This window comes from Meriones unguiculatus, chromosome 19, assembly GCF_030254825.1.
Source record: "Meriones unguiculatus strain TT.TT164.6M chromosome 19, Bangor_MerUng_6.1, whole genome shotgun sequence".
Classification (NCBI taxonomy): domain Eukaryota; kingdom Metazoa; phylum Chordata; class Mammalia; order Rodentia; family Muridae; genus Meriones; species Meriones unguiculatus.
Window position 1 is genome coordinate 42,066,690 of NC_083366.1, and position 17,621 is coordinate 42,084,310.

The 17,621-nt window shown below is 43.5% G+C and overlaps 1 protein-coding gene across 1 annotated transcript in view; it reads left to right on the forward strand.

Moving 5' to 3' along the window:
• Dcdc2 (doublecortin domain containing 2) overlaps nucleotides 1-17,621 on the forward strand; it is a 169,695-nt gene that overhangs the window by 145,618 nt on the left and 6,456 nt on the right. The window contains exons 9-10 of the mRNA XM_021641386.2: nucleotides 562-662; nucleotides 15,099-15,398. Coding sequence (XP_021497061.1) covers nucleotides 562-662; nucleotides 15,099-15,398 — 401 coding nt within the window. The remainder of the gene's footprint in view (nucleotides 1-561; nucleotides 663-15,098; nucleotides 15,399-17,621) is intronic.

Here is a 17,621-nt window from a genome sequence, read left to right on the forward strand (position 1 = left end):
GTTGTAGAGCTTAAAGCCACAGGTTGTGCAAATCCTGTAGAAATCTGCAAAAACTAAAGCATGCTGATTTTCTGGAGGGATGCAAAAAGTCTGCTGTGTGAGGCCTTTGCAATAAAAGCACATTTCGCTGCTCTGAATAGAGAGTTGTTTGCCTACATTATATTGAATGCTTAGCATTCTCCGAGGGAATGGAAATTCTTAAATGTATTATAAAGCAGGGAGCAGGGAGTGTTGTCACTGATTGCTGGCTAGGAGGGGACTGGGTCCAGGAGTCCTTTCTGTCTCTGTCACTGGTGCAGCTCTGTCAGCAGCACTGTCTGAGCAGGCATTCTCACAGAGCTCTGCTTTCCCAAGGCAGCTTACTGTGGCCACTGGAATCTCAGTTAAAGCTGAGTTGGGGCCCAGGACCTTTAAATCATAGCTGTGAAAGAGGAATTGAAAAAAAAAAAAATATATATATATATATATTCTCCTTCAGGCATTTCACTGTAATGTCTGCTTTCAGCCACACGATGTCACGGTTGGATTTTGATTTTTTCCCACATGTGTTTGTCTCCACAGATGATGGTATTTTCAGAGCTGGAACAGAGAGATCTGAAACGAGGGGGGCAGCGGAAGTTCAAGAAGACGAAGACACGCAGGTGGAGGTTCCAGTGGACCAGGTAACCCTCTACACACTCACGGAGCGCAGCAGTCCCAGCCATGGCCCCCGGCCCCCAACACGCAGCTGCCAAGCAGTCAAATGACTCTGGGAATATAACCTATTACCCCCAGCTCTTGCCTGTCCTCCTCCAGAAACATCCACCTGTCAGCTTTAATGTGGAAATGCTGTGTTCCTAATAAGCAGGGGAAGACACGAGGGAACTGGATGTGGGCCCCATCTCAGCGAGAGAGTCTGACTTAAAAAAGGAGCCTTGGCTGGGAATTTTAATCTAGGAAGAAGTCATTTTCTATTGAGAAAGGAAAAAAGTATTTTTAAAATGCCATGATATTCTCTCCTCCATGGTCTTCAAAATTTTTTGTGACTAGGTTTCTTTTTTTTTTTTTAAGGAATTGCTAACATAAACACAACTCAAATGTCTTCTATGTGTGCAGTTGTTTCCTTTCCAAGGCCAGGGCAACAATGTACTTATTTGTGTTTCACGAAGGTGTGCTAACAGAAGAAATTAAGTCACGTTAATCTTGGCTAAATTCAAGAAGAATGCCAGTGACGTGTGCGCGCACGCATGTGAGTGTATAAGTCAGATGTAGACACCCAGTGTCTTTCTCAGTTGTTCTGTTTCTTATTTTTGAGTCGGTTTTTTTCACTAAACCTGGCGCTCACTGGTTTGGCTAGACTAGCTGGCTAGCAAGCCCCCGGAACACACTTGTCTCTGCCTCCACAGCCCTGGGTTAAAGATGCTGCCGCGCCTAGTCCTTCCTGTGGGTTCTGGGCATCTGAAATCAGCTCCTTCCTTGTGCTTACATAGCAGGCTCTTTACCCACGGAGGGCCTTTTCCCTAGACCCGAACACTATTTTTTTGGTTTGTTTACAGCAATTCTTTAGTAAATATGAATAGCATTATATGATTTACAGGGTATTTTTCTTCCCTTCACTTTTTAAATTTTTTACACTGAAAGATTTTAGAGAGATCATATTAATGATACGATGAACTTTTTAAAGCCCCCACTGTATGTACCAAAATGAATTCAAACACAAGGATCCATTTGCATTCTAAAGGAGATTATAAATAAGGCATAAGCCTTTTAAACCAAACTATTGCAGCTGGTTCCATTCAGTGTATGGATTAGATTATCCTGGTTCTTCCAGGCTTGGCTCTATATTGGCTCTATATTGAGCTAGTCTGGAGAACTTTAAAGCAAAATACTGATACCCGTGTCTAAAAGAAACAAGCAAACAGTAATTACAATTCTACCTGCAGGACTGGGTTTCAGTGCCAGCCTCTGGAGGAAGAAGGAGGTCACTAGGAATTGCTCTGAGTCTTGTGACTGTTATGTGCTATTTCCTAGTGTGAAGTTAGGGCAGATCCACGAGTGATCTTCCTACATGCACTTATCATATCAGAGAGACAGCAAGACTGACACTTGCTTATTTCACCATGCTGTCTACACACACCATCTTCCCACTGAAAAGCCTAGTGTGCTAAAATTCCCATATTTCAAAAGTCCAATTAATTTTCTAGGACTTGCTCTCACTAATAATTTTTCATAAACCCCAGTCATAGTTATTTTTTCCCTGGGAGAAAACAACTTTATTTTCAGACAAAGAAGAGTAATCCTGTATATAAAAAACTTTTTAGTTGTAGAAGCTCAGACTAGTTTATATTCTAAAGTCAAATATCAAGAGAATATCACAGCATTCTCAGTAAAGAAAACGCGTCTCCATTAGCAGCTTCTTAACCATCATGTGCAGTTGCGAGGGGCACCTGTTTGCCTAGGTGTTTTGTGATTTGGAGGGAAGGGCAGGGAGAATGCATCTGTGAGCGGATCAGCCTTGCAGCTGCAGTGGTGGCTTTCCTATTGGGTGGTGGGCCTAGCTGGATAAAGTGCAGCCAGGCAGGAGCGACAGATAAACAACAAGTGCTGGGCAAGAACAGCAGCAGCAGACAGAAGGGCTTGGAGGAAAGAAAGTGGGTGGCAGAGACTTCCTCACTGCTTCCTCCGTCTGCTCTGTCCCACACAGTGTGGGGGTGCTCTGTCCCACTGTCCTAGGATCAGGTCTCAGAGCCACATTGCTGTCCTAAACGGTCATGATCTGAATATTGTGTGAAGCCAGACGAGGGTGTGGAGAGGTTATCAGCAGTGCCATTAGCTCCATAACAATGAGAGCAGCTCAGAAGAACACATCCCGATATTGTCTGCACTAAACAGCAGCCACCTTTTATCGGGTACATCTTGAGGGATCGCATGGCTCTTATCTCAGTAACCATGGTAACAGCCTGGGAGACAGGCCTTACTATCCTCACTTTGCATGCACACGAGAACATATACATGATGTAAACATTGACAAATATGCACGTGTGTATGTGTGTACTGTGTTCAACATGTGGACCTCAGGGATTAAGGTCTTCAGTCTTGGCAGTAGGCTTCCGAGCCATCTCCCTGGCCCTGAATATCTTACCAAGAGGGCTCGTATAGCGAATGGCCTTGGAGAGCAAAGGTAGTGACGTCCTTTAGGATAGTTACTCTCACTGGAGACAGTTTCGTCTCTAGAGGGATATTTGGCTATCTGTGGGACATGTTTGTTGTTAAACTAAGTGAGTTTTATTGGGTTCTAGTGAGTAGTGGTCATGGGGGCCACTAATTGACTGCAATACACACAAGAACCCTTTCAACAAAAATTATGTGGCTCAGAATGCCAGCAGTGATGAGAGGCCAGGCCTGTTTATTGTGCTCTAATGAGAGGGGAAATGCCTCCTGTGCCGGTTTACTGCCCATCACAAAAATTTGATGCCATTGACTCAACACACTTAAGATTGACTCAGAAGGCAAATTTAATGTTATGCATATTTTTAACGTAATGAAAGTACCGAAAACTGATTTGGGTTCCCCAAACCCAGAGCTCTTTTTCTGACAGGCAAACTACAGGGAGGTTATCACGCAGTCAGTCCTGTGTGGGAAAGGCTTTGAGGCACTCCCAGCTCAGGCTGTCGCTGTTGCTTTGAGCAGCAACTTGTTTTTGACCCTAGCATCCACGAAACTCTGGCAGATTAGGATGTTCACTGTACAGGAGGCAGAGACTCAGGTTCTTCATGTTTATCTGGCGTCTCTAGCACGTGTGCTCACGTTGAAGGCATGCTGCTGGTTTGTACATCTTTATGTTATGACACATCCCAGCTATGAGAAATCTGAGTTCTGTCCCTAGATGCAGGTTTGTTTTGTCAGAGACTAGCTACTTTCTGTTGCTGTGACCAAAACATCTGCCAGGGATAAGCTGGAAAAGAAAGGCTTACTCTGTATCATGGTTCCAGTCCATCATCTTGTGGAATGCAGAATGGAATTATGGTTATGTGTGATAGACCAGGAATTAGAGAGCATGGCCAGAATCCAGGCCTATGCTATAACCTTGCAAAGCTCCCAGCAGCAAGGCTGTAGCTCCTAAAGGTCCACCAGCTGGGAACGAGCAGTCAAGGCGCAGGCCTTAAGTACGGAGTTTCAGAGTCTAACCATTGCAATGGTGCATCTAGCACTGCGTCCAGACTCACAGGGAGACTCTCCCTTGGAAGGCCAAAACAAGTGACTTATTAGGATAAGAATAAGGCAGAATTTTCAAATCTTATTATTATTTTGCATGAATATTTCAAGTCAACCCAGGATGGACAAATACCAGATTAGCTGACACCCAGCACTGGTGACCTGTGTGCCACTGTGAGCCTTTAGAACACAATGTAGAAAGTCAGGAGGCAAGAAATGCGCCTCCTTCATATTTTTAATTAAAGTTAGCCATTAAAGACCAGGAAACTGAGGCACTCTACCTCAGAGACACAGGTTAACAAGTACCAATAGAATACAACCAGAGTCTCAGAAGACAGTAACTTTCTGTCTATCATCACAGGGTGTGTTGAGCAGATCAAGGGTTTAGGCTGTTCGATAGCTTTTCCCACCAGTGCACAACTGGCTTTGAATAGTAAAATAATGAGAATTTCAAAATGCTTTTATGCTGAGTCATTTTTGTTAAATCGTGTAGAAACCACCATCCTGAATCCTGAAGCAGACAAAGTTTTGTTTTGTTTTATTTTGTTGTTTTCTTAGCCAAGGTTTCTCTGTGTAGCGTGGCTCCTGGACTTGCTTTGTTGGCCAGTCTGGCTTCAAACTCACAGAGATCTGCCTGCCTCTGCCTCCCTGAGTGCTGGGATCACAGGCTTGCGCCGTCACGTCCGGCTTGTTGCTGTTTGGATTGGAGGTATGGCATATGATACTTTTGGATTTATGCATTTCACATACGTATTTCAGTCAAAGTAGTACATGTAATAGTTTCAAGTCAACCATTTTGACAGGGGTTATAACAAAAAAAGAAAAAAATCACACCTTCTCACCATACTTCTCCCCATCTCTGTTTCTATTCCTGTGGTAACCAATTTGAACTAGTTTATTTCACATTTTTCTAAAATATATAAAACCCCAATTTAATACCACTGAGGTTTTTAAGACTTACACAAGGGCATGTGTCACTGTAATTAGAATTTTAATGATTTTTATTTTTAGACATACATAAAATAATCTTGTCATCTCAAATTTCATGGAACTAATCTTTAGAATTTATTTTTACAATTTTGGTATTGTTTGTTAAACCCTCTTCCTAATGTCTGGAGCTGGTTATTTAATCACTCTTCTCTCCTCCCTCCAGCTGTAACAAGTGAACACCAACACACAAACACACCCTTTCCCCTTATTTCTAGTATAATCTTACACTAACTTTTGCTGGTTTAATTTTGAATCTTGAGGGTATCCTCACTATATATTACTTCTAGTTGAATCTCTTTTATGTTCTATTACACTGTAACCTTCCTTCCTCCCTAGCTTGGCTGTTACCTATTGTTTTGCTTAGCTTTCTATGCATCTCTTGCTGAAACTTGATCCATTCTGAACCATTTGTGAATATGCAGTCTTCCTCACCCCCTTTCCCAAACCCTTTGTTCACTGAAGCTATTTAGTTTGTCTTTGCATCTGCTTCTCAGATTGGCCTGGTATTTTCCTTATCATTATTTTGGGGATTTCCTTTGTTTCTCCATTGCATGGATCCTGATATTTGGGCTCCATGCCTTTTTTTCTTGGCTAAACCTTCATTAAAGGCAAGTTTCCCACACAAAATGAAGCTGTAATCAATTCTTCCTTAGTAGTTCCCAGAGAAATGCTCTGAGAGGTACATTGTATTTTCAACAGTACTGGGGCTTGAACCTAAGGCCTCATGCATGCAAGGTATGAAAGTAGCCATGATTTCTCTACTCAAACTTGACTGTAACTGTGGCTATGTATAAAATTCTGGGTCACATGACTTCTCTCAGGACTTTGAAAACCTGAGCTTCCCACTCAGGAAGGCAGTTGAGAAGTTTGATAGCTTCGCCTGTCCCGAGCTTCTGTGACAAGCCCTTTCTCCGTCTCTGGGCTCATTTCTTTGTTCCTGGCATTTGGACAGTTTCTAAGCAGGCTCTCTGGTCCAGGCCTTTTGCTTGCTGACTGCTCATGCTTCTTATTTTAGACACGTTTGATTCTAATTCTGGAAGAAATGTTGAATTCTTTCTTTAATAATCTTCTTTCTGGAACTTCAGTACTTCTGCATAGGAGGGACTGTACGGAAGTCCCAGTTATCTCTTCTGCTTTGTATCTCTATGCAATGTTTCTGCTGTTTTAAAAAAGCGAATTTAGAAAGAAACGCCAGTTTTTATCATATGTCAATTTTATTATCTGTTACATCACATACATGGAATGGAGGTCACACCCACAATCGTACCTTGCCGGGGACTGAGCTCGGCGCCCATGCTTGCTCGCAGAGACTCTTCCAGTGTCGCAGTCTCTCAGCCCTCCTCTATCAATATTGTCACCTGGGTTGTCACATCTTTCACTTCTAGAGGCTTTCGTATTCCTATGTGTTCTTCTCCCCTGCTTTGTCTATGTGTATGTACTTGATTGTATGTATGTGCACAGGGGCCCACGTGGGTGTGGAAACTGGAAGTTTGATTTTGGGTGTCTTTCTCTATCACTCTTAACCTTGTGTTTTGAGCAAAGGTGCTTCACTAGGCCTGGATCACGTGAGTTTGAATCAATGAGCCTCAGGGGTTCTCCTGCCTCTGACTGCCCTGCCCACAATTCTAGGATCAATGATGCATAGAGCCTGGCTACAGAGTGGGTGCTCGGAATCTGAACTCAGGCCCTCATGCTTGTGCAATTGTCAGTTCACCAACTGAGCCTCTCCCCAGCCCTGAGTGTTCTTTTCAGAGCACACTACTCTTGTTTCATGGATATGACGTCTTCCCTTCTCCAAATACTGATGCTCTGCTGGGTAAAACTTTATCTTTCTAGTGTGGCTCTTAAGCATTTCTTTTTTTTTGTTTTTCTGTTTTGTTTTCTGCCTCGGTGCTAGGGACGCCTTTTTATGTGTGGATCATTAAGGACATTGCATAGGCAGAGCTGGAGAGGAGGAGAGCTCCAGGGCATGGCGATTGGCTTGTAGCAGCTACAGAAAGAACCTCTATTTCTCCAGTCGTTTTAGCATTGCTCTTCAGTTTCTCGGGTATTTGCTTTGGCATTGTGAGCCTAGTGCTCAGCAGTTAGGGCCCGGCTGTGAGAAGGTGTGACTGCGGACTCTCACCAAGAGACTCAGGTCGCAACCGTGTGCACACCCATTTAGCTTCCCTTTCTGCAGGTCTGCGTGCCAGTTTTCTTACCGCTAATCTTTCTGGACATACAATTATTGACTTCATTGCATCCCAACTTTTGTTGCTATTATTTCTTTTTCAGTATTCACTGTCTTTATGGCTGGATTGTTTTAAAAGTTCCCTTTCCTGATACTTTGGAGGGACATTTGAAAGGGGTCAGGGGGCAAAACAAACCATACTGTTCAAATTTCGGTGTTCAACCAGAGGTCACTTTCCTCCTGAACTGTCTTCATTTAATCCATGCTGGGATGGAGAACCGATTGCCCAAGAGCAGATTCCCCGGGAGCTAGGGAGCGATCAGGAGCATACTGTGCCTGTGTCTGTTTGGCATACCACGTGTTCTCCAGCCAGTTCTTCCTGTTCCCACGCTTGTCCCAAGTCAAGCATTTATATTGCTAGCCCAGCCCCTCGGGTAGTTAGTTTCAGCTGTGACTACTGTTTACATGTGAAGAACACAATACCATTTCAAAGACTCTACAGCCTGCCCAGATGGTATAACCAGAACACAGGGGTTTTGAAATCTGATCCCTCAGACTGTCCTGGCTCAGTCTATCACTGACTCTACCTGCTTCTTAGAGATGAGCAGCAGCTTCTCCCAGGACCCGAGCAAGAGGCAGGGCCTACAGGTATCTGTTTTTCATATGCCGTAACATAACCCCAACTCCTCTTTGATCAAATGCATTTACTAAGCAGAAGTGTAAACCATTTAGAACCAAAGGAAACCTGGACTCAAGTCTTTTATTTTGTCCCAGAAGACTCCAAATCCTCATTAGAGAGAATCATTCTTCCACAGAGACACCACATGCCTCTGCAGAAGGAGTCCAGAGGCCCTGGCTTCTGGTCTGTGGCTGTCTTAGAGCCCCTCATGAACGGAAGTGGAGAGACTGGGAGCTTCTGATGTTCCCATAATTGGCCCCATCTCCTGCCTGAGCACAGGGCCGCTCAGCCTTTGGAAATGAAAGGAATTAGAACCACACGTTCACTGACACTCTCTGTACTACAGCCACGGGTACATGGTGGGTCACATCCATGCTCACAGACGGCAGGGAGGGTCAGGATAAGAGTGAGCAGGACCCCCAACCTCCCTGTGCGCCCACCAGAAACTGGGCTCTCAGTGGCACCATGTTTGTAGATATATGTTTAATTGAGAGAAATGGTGTTAGACATTAAAATGTAGCCTGCGGGGATTTCGCTGAAAATGAAAGAAAAGCAACGTTTTAAGAAAACTTAATGGGTCCCCCTCCAATGATGACTTAATAATCTGTGCTATGCAGACACTTCCAGTAAAGTACATTTTCACAAGGGTGCTACAGGAGCTGTCAGAGCCCTCCAGGGCCGGGGTGAACATCTCCTGGGCAGTGGCAACTTCAGCCCCACTCCTCATCTGTACTTAGGATCATGCCTCTGCACATAATTGCCATTGCTGTGGTCTATGTGCCCCTCAGACAGTATCGGCACCCCTCCCCCATGACCGTAAGCCTCAGAAAGCTGAGAACAAAAAAGCAGTACTTTGCTATCATAAAAAATTGAAACTGATTATTTCAAAATACCTCATTCAACTTGGTAGGAGATGATTTTAGTTTCCATGGGAACAGAAATAAAAACAAGCATGATAATTTCTGTACTTTCTCTGCCAATGCCTCTGCCATAAAGTACAGAAATACCTTCCATTCCAAAGCGAGCACCAGTCCTGCACACATCCCCATGTTGCTGACGCCAGTGGGCAGGACCTGTGGCCTCTCCCTCTCTGTTGATTCAGCTCTCCGATTTCCAGGTGTGTTTTCAGGAAAGGGATACTGCTGTGCAGGAAGATCCTGACTAGAAAATTCTATGTATTTTAGATAGCGGAAGTCTCAGAACCTGAAGACATACCCCTCAGGAATGGTGATATTCCTATAACACATGAGGACATTTTTTCCCTAAGCGGGCTAGGAATCAGCTGTGGTCCCGGCTTAGCTGTCTACTCCCATTTCTAATTTCTCTTGCTTTGGTTACTGTCAGAGCGTGGTGGAGCATTTCAGCCATATGTCATTCAGACAGTCCCGTCCTACCGTGAAGTCATCTTCTAAGTAACTGGTGCTTTTCATGCCCGGTGCCGCGTTCCCGCAGCATTTTGACACCCCATGTCCTCTCCTCCTGGAACAGAGGAAGACCACGCTGATCTCAGTGGCAGCCTGTATGCTCTCTAGAAAACATGAATGTGTTGAGGATGCAGCCCGTGATAACAGCCCCGGGACACTTCCCAATTTTTCATGTAGGCCATGCGTCTGCTCAGAGTGCCAGAGACTAAGTAGGAAAACTGTGATGCGGGCAGGCCTGGGCAACATGGACTCAAAACGCCATCGCTGGTGTCGTGTGGAAGAGGAAATCTGCTTTAGCTTTTCCAATGACAAACACCGATAGCAATTCCCAAGATATATATCCCATAATATATATTACTAGTAAGTAATATATAGTATTACATATATATTACTATGCACTTTTAAAAGGGAAAGGTTGATTTTCATAGGCAGAGCCCTGAGTTGAAGGGTCTGTGGTGCCTATGGTTATACACGTGTGTAATATATACACTTCTCTAACCCACAAACTCCGTCTGCTCTGGGTGAATGCCAAGGAGCCTGGGAGGCTAAAACAATAGAAGTTTAAATTACTTCTGCCCTCATGGTTATACTGTTGCGCACATCAGTTTAATGCGTATTTCAAATAGAGTACAATGACTACATTTTTAAACTCCAGCCAAACGCAATTGTGTCTTATATAGAATGTAGTATTGTGCAATTACTCATAGGCATGAGCTCTTCCTGAAATCTCAGGATGTGTATACCCCTGGGAGAAACTATTTCTATATGAAAACCCATTTCCTGAAAATTTGAGTCACAACTTGACTAAAATTTGATGTAAGTGTCGGGTAGAGGACATGATTACGGGTAAAGCTCCGACTCCACTTTGGCAAGTCTGTTTCTTTTTTAATAATGATTTTAAAGACAACGGTGTACTAGTGGTGTAACTAGAGTAAATCTTCTTGACCCAAAATTATCCCATCAACAGTCATCACCTGTATTTTCCTTCAGATTTCAATCAGCGGACTGACAGGTTTTAAGAGAAGAATGTACCTTTCTTTTAAGGAGGCATCATCTCAGCTGGAATGCCTTTTTAAAGGTGTATCTGTACTGTGCTGCTCATGTGGTCCAGAGCTCTGTGATGGGGTGTCCGGTGGGGTGCAGCAGGGACTGCATCAGCAGTGGAGTTGTGACCAGGTGCTAACTGCTGAGGCTTCTGACTCCGAACCTGATGCCCAAGCTGTGGCAGTAGCTCCTTTAGAGTAGAATTCTATTTTGCTCTCTAAACTCTTCCAATAAGGAAGTGGTGGGAAAATTTTACTGAATTCTATCTTGAGTATCTGCAAATTGGGATAATAACAGTATTATTCTCAAATCATTGTTGAAGGTTAATATGGATGTCATTATGCATATGAGATACATTGAACATGACAGTGGGTACCAGGAGAATGCTTGATAAATGTGCATCTCCCTCCTCTTCATCAGTGCTTTCCCAAGGTGCTTGTTATCCTTTTACCTTACTGAAGGTGATGGATATCCCTTGTCTGCAGCAGTGGGCTTAGCAATGAATGAGAGAAGGCCTCTCCTGAGGGGTTTCCGGGGGTCTCCCCAGAGGAGACTGACATTTCTTCCATCATTCCATATTCATGCCAGAATATTGCTGAGAGAGGCTCTATTTCTGGTTAGCAATTTGTGTTCACCAATTCTGTGTATCCTCCAATTAGACGATCTGAGAGCCCTGAAGGAATCAGTACATGGTGAAGGTGCCTAGCAGTGAGTGGTTCCACCTGAAGGAGCCAGGAGGCTTCATGGAGCAGGTGATGCTAATTATGGTGAAAGATGCATTACCCAAGCACAGGCATAAGGAACGGCTTGGATACTGCACAGGGATCGGGCTAAGGGTTTTTGTTTATTTCTTCTTCAGAGCATTATCCTCACAGCAAATTTCAGTCTGGGAAAGGCTGTATTTAGCTTCCCTTTCCTACCATATTATGTGTTTAAGGATATCTCTCTCTCTCTCTCTCTCTCTCTCTCTCTCTCTCTCTCTCTGTCTCCCTCCCTCTATCTCTCAGTTCCCCCCCACCCCCGCTCCCAGATAGTAACTCTGTTGGCAGAGATCTTGAAAGCAAAGAATAACCAGCACTGCTACGAGAGGCAGATTAGCTTTTGAATGTACCCAACTGTCTAATAGACCTTAGGTCACATGCCACCTTTCATTTTAGCTGTGTGAACTCATAGAAGGAAGAAACCACTAAGTGGCTTAGCCTCTTTTTTATTATTATTACATTTTAAACATTATTTTTGTGTGTGCATTCACAAGCGTGTGCTTTAGTACATGTTGGGGAGGGTCAGAAAACTTCTTGTGGGAGTGAGTTATTTCCTTCCACTGTATGGATTCTGGGGATAGAACTTAAGTCCTCAGGCTTGGCAGCAGTCACCTTTGCCCACTGAACCATCCTGCTGGCTCAAGTGTTTTAATCCAAAAGCCACTTTTTGTCTTTCTGTGAATGAAGAATTACCTAGCTCTATGTGAACCCTTAGGAAATGGTTTCGCTCATACTTTAGTGCTGTACTCCCCCCGTGACAAAATTTAATGTAATCCAGGCTGGCCTCAAATTCACTATGTAGTTGAGGATGACCTCGAACTTCTGATCCTTGTGCCTCTACCTTCTGGGTGCCGGAATTAGAGACACAAGTCACCATTCCTCCACTACATTAGATTTTATTCATTTCTGGGGTCTGAAACCAGGGCTTCCAGAACCGTAGGCAAGTGCTCTTCCAGCTGAGCCACACCCCCAGTCCTGTACTAGAATTTTTCAGCAGACAGCTCTGAGTGGCAAGAAGACTGGATGAAGAGACACGAGTGCACATTGTAGCTGATCATTCTCTCTGCTGAGCCTGCTCTGCTTCTCTTGCTGCAGTCCTCGAGGCCTGAGCCACCCTCACCTCTCTTCTTCCTCCAGAAGTAAATGTTTCACCTGGGGTGAAATTGCTACACAAGGAGCCCCTGAATAACCACCACCCTGAACAGGGAGGGTACCCTTCTTTGCAGGACCTCAGCATAGTTGAGGTCTTACTTCTGTGTGTGTGTGTAAAACTGGGTGTTCCTTCTGGCACGAATTGATTGATGTCTACACTAGAAATATCTTTAATAATTTAATGTGTGCTTCAAAGGCATTTACACCAAAAAAAAAAAGACATTGCTTTTCACTTATTCATTACAGATCTGTCAGAGCTGTGGTGCCCGCTCACCGAATGGCAGTGTTATGGTGATAGAAAGTTCTGTTACAGACTTGGGGTATTTTAAAGGATTATAAGCCTTTTAACTAATGTCACCATCTTATTTAAATTGATCAAATTGCTATTTCAGTATCATAATCTTGCATATTTTTAAGTTGTGCTGGGCAGCTGTGGCTTTATTTGATGATTACTAAGTAACCGTGCTGGAGAAGGCTAATGGAAATAATGAGATGAGCGCATAATGCTGATGATGGCTACTGGCCATGGTAATGACAGGGGATCAGAGTGAAAATTCAGGTCATCCTCAACTACATAGTGAATTTGAGGCCAGCCTGGATTGCATTAAGTTTTGTCTCAAAATGGGGGAAGTACAGCACTAAAGTATGAGCGAAACCATTTCCTAAGGGTTCACATAGAGCTAGGTAATTCTTCATTCACAGAAAGACAAAAAGTGGCTTTTGGATTAAAACACTTGAGCCAGCAGGATGGTTCAGTGGGCAAAGGTGATTGCTGCCAAGACTGAGGACTTAAGCTCTATTCCCAGAATCCATACGGTGGAAGGAAATAACTCACTCCCACAAGCAGATATCAAGAAATTAGGGAACCCACCAGCCCTCTGTAAAGAGGAAAAATTAAAAGTTTGGGAATTGCTAAAAGGAAGAGGTTAAGACTAAGGGGAGGAAAAAAAAATCTAAAATCTAAAAAAAAAAAAAAAAAAAAACATGTTCTCATTTAAAATTATTTGTTATAAATCCATATGTCAGGGAATAGATTCCCCCCACTTACATGCAATGATCTTACTAGATTTTAACACACACACCTAGAGAGTCAAGGGCTGTGTTTACAAGCCTAAACAATCACGAGCCTTTCCTCTGTTTTTGATGAATAAGTTATTTATGTAGTGGTCACCTCCCCATGTAAGGAGAACTGTACTGAGGCCCCAAGGCCAGGAAGTTGCCCATGGGGAAGAAGGAGTACGGGGCTGCCCTCGACCTTGGGGGGTGGGGTTGTTGATACAGTGAAGTGATATCAGCACAGGGTAGCCTAGGCTAGAAAAATAATAGTAAGATGTCCCAGCAGAAGCACACTCACAAACAGTGTACATGAATAATTTCTAAGCTGGTGATGTGCGATTATCCTATCGTCTGAGAAAATCTGAAAGAACTCAGCTCAGCTGTTAAAACCGTGGCGTTTCTCAGTTTCTGTCCTTCTTACACAACTCTGCCCAACAGGCCATGTGACGTTCACTCCCTTGATCATACTGGAATCCTCTGATAAGGGTCCAGAAATGTTTGGTTTTCAGGTTGCTAATTCGTTAAGCAGTGCAATCAGTGAGGCATGGTGCAAATGCCACTTTCCTTGGCCTCTAGAAGGACACATGAGTGTCCCCTGGCAGTGTCACAGCCTCATTTTGTGATATTTATTTAAGGTGGGTTACCTGGACTTTGATCCACATTTTCTGGGCTCAGCTTTCTCCCCTCTTCGCCTCCTGTTGCTCTCTTTGGAGAGAGATGAGATGAAGGTGTGGGGAGGAGATGGAAGCTGCCATGTCCCCAGTGGAGACTGGAGTTTTGCTCATCCCCAGTCACTGACTGGATTCATACCCTTCCCAACCCCAGAGTCTGTCTGGCATTGCCTCCTGTGGGCATTCTCCTGAGCAGAGCACTCAGGGTAACCATTGCTGTGTACTGGGATTTGACTTGAGCCTTAGTATTGAATCTGTATGATGACACATGCTGTAGTCCCTAATGAATACTGTATTTTCCCTTCATTGTTAACTGGACATTTAATATCATATAGGCAAACCAGAAGTAGGGAAATAGGGTCTGATAGAAATTGGGCATCATTGGCAGTATTCAGGCTTAATCTGAGTTTATAGGGTTTTAAATTTTGCACCTGGGGATAAATTGTCAACTCTGAGGCATTATGTGGAAACCTATCCATGTTCCGCACTGGAAAAGCCCAGGCTACGTCCTGGTGCAAGCCCTCCCCTATTGGCTGGGTTGACAGTCCCCACAGGGTGATGACTGTGATCTGACTCTCCTGGGTCAGGCATTAGAAAGACAACCATTGCTCCAGGACCTCGCTGTTTGATTTCCTGTCTGCCATCATGGATCATGAACTGGAACCATAGGTTAATTCAGATTATGGTTCGTCCATCAAGACTATGCCGGGCTCTTCTCTACATCTTAGTTTTCTTATCGGTAAGAGGGAACAATCTAAGACTCACAGGCTGCTCCAATGAAGACTTTAAGGGATGTCTCTGAGAAGCTCAGTGAATGTAAACACTGTATACCTTGTGAACTATCCTGCAGCTGTGAGGAGGTTTCACTTGACTGCAATATGCTGATCACAGTTCTGTAGTTGCAGTGGAAGAATCCTGTCACATTATTCTTAACCATTGTTTCTTTCGCTCCATAAGAGGCCAGCAGAAATAGTTGACGAGGAAGAAGAGGGAGAGAAAACAAGCAGAGACGTCAAACAGACAGAAGACTTCTCAGCAATGAATGGCGAAACTGAAGATGGGAATAGTGAGGCTGCCGGTGCCCCTGAACAAGAAGAGGAAATCCCAGACCACGAGGAGAAGGAGGCAAGCCCCTCTCGGGTAAATGGCAGCACTGATGAAGAGAATGGGGAGGAATTGGACCCGGTTACTGAGGAGCTTCTGCCTACAGTGGACGAGGAAGGAAAGGCTGAAACAGACAACAGTGGACAAGATGAGGTACTTATATTGATTTTTGCTTGTTTGTGTGTAAATCTGAGTGTGTACATGCTTGCACACACATGAACATGCTTAGAAAATTATCTAAACACTTGGAATCTGCAGCAAAACTCCATATGGTAGAGTAATTAATTTCAATTTTTACTTATTTCAATCAGTTAATAAGTACTGTCATGCATATCTGTTTCTTATTCCATCTTCTATTTGCTCATTCTCATACCCACTCATCTTCCCACCTGCCTATCCACTCATCTACCTACCCATCCATTTATCCATCCATCCATTCATTCACCCCATCCATTTATCCATCCATCCATCCACCCTATCCATTTATCCATCCATCCATCCATCCATCCATCCATCCATCCACCCCATCCATTTATCCATCCATCCATTCACCCCATCCATTTATCCATCCATCCATCCACCCCATCCATTTATCCATCCATCCATCCATCCATCCACCCATCAGTCTATTTATTCACTCACCTATCACTCCACCACTCACCCACTCACCAGGAGGAACAAACTAGAAAATGGTATGGAGCTCAGTGAGACCTTGAACTAATTTAAAGAACATTATGGCCATTACCAGGGACTTCTTTGCTCTTTACAGAAATTAAAGTCTAGTTGTTTAGCCCACATTAAGTAGATTAATCAAGCATCCTGCATACTAGGTACTGGCTTGTTTCACTGTAGCAAAGCACAGGCGAGGAAATTTAACAGCAAAGTGGTGCAAAGTGTTCTCATGGCTAAGCTATAACAGTCCCTGGAGTTCCCTGTATTCTTCTATACATTCCTATAAAGCATCTTTAATGTCTACAGGGAGACGCTTGGCATACCTTGTATTTCATCTTTACTCAAGGTGAGTGTGGCTGTGTGAGACATGCAGAACACAATCCCTCACACGGAGTTCAACATTGTCCTCCTGGCAACAATAGTGGTTTTCACAGAGCTCTCTGCTGTCGTAGCCTTTGATAAAAGCTTTCAGCAGGAAAGTGCAATTCCACATGGGGGTCGGTAGTAAGATCCTGCTACGCAATCTTCCAGTGGTTTAGCTTAGTTCAGTGTGTGATCTAGTTAGACTTCACAAAATACATGGTTTATAAAATCTTCCTGTAATTTGCAACAACATAGAAGGTCAGAGGGCATTATGTTAAGTGACAAACCTGACATAAATACTGTATAAGCTCCTTGCATAAAAAGGCGAATTTATGGGAGCAGGGGGTAGAATGAAGGTCAACAGAGGCTGAAGTTCGGGTCTGGGGAGGAGTTGGCCAACGAACAGAAAACTTCAGCTCTGTGGAATAAGTTTGGGAGCTGTGTCGTTCAGCAGAGTGACTATTCCTAGGAATGTGTGTTTATACTTGAAGGCTGGAGAGGAGTGTTCTCATTTCTACCGCCTGAGACGGTGACTGTGAGGTATAACGCAGATGTTAATGATTCAAGTTAGCCAATCCCGCAGTGCACGTGCATTTTACCACATCATATGTTATGTCACAACATGAATACTTTTTGATTAAAATAGATTAATTTAAAAACTAAAGTAGAAAAGTAGGCTTTTGATAGGAATTAGGCATCACATAAGCTCAGGGTTATATCACGTGGTAAGGGCCTGAAGCACAGAGTCTCAGAGAAGTGGCTCCCTGGAGACTTTAAGGGCCAAACAAGCGTTCACAATGGAGCAGTTATTCACAAGGAGACGTGTTCTCCTTGATTCTTCCCTTTCTTGCAATGATTATATAGGTTATCTTCACCCCCGTGTGTTAATATAGGAACATTTACAAGTATAGGAACACCTAAACTTATATGTACTCTAATTTAGAGGTTAACAGGGGACTTTTAGAAAAGGATTCTTTCCTTACAAATGACTAAAAATTCAGTTTACATGTAAAACTTTTTTTCATATGACAGTTCTTGTGCAACGTGACATATAAAAATAAGAAGAAGTAGACAACAAATACACAATAGCAACTGACACTGCTGGAAAGAGCAGGAAATAGAAGACAAATACACAATAGCAACTGCCATCTGTTGATAAGTGTGCACTGCAGTCTAGAGAGCTTTTGAGATACCTCAAAAAGAAATAGTGTGAAATAAAGTACACACGTGTGTACATACTCAACACATATACAAGCATATACACATGCATACATACACACATAACTATATACAGGCATACATTCATCTGCACATACACATTTCACCACCATATATACTTCC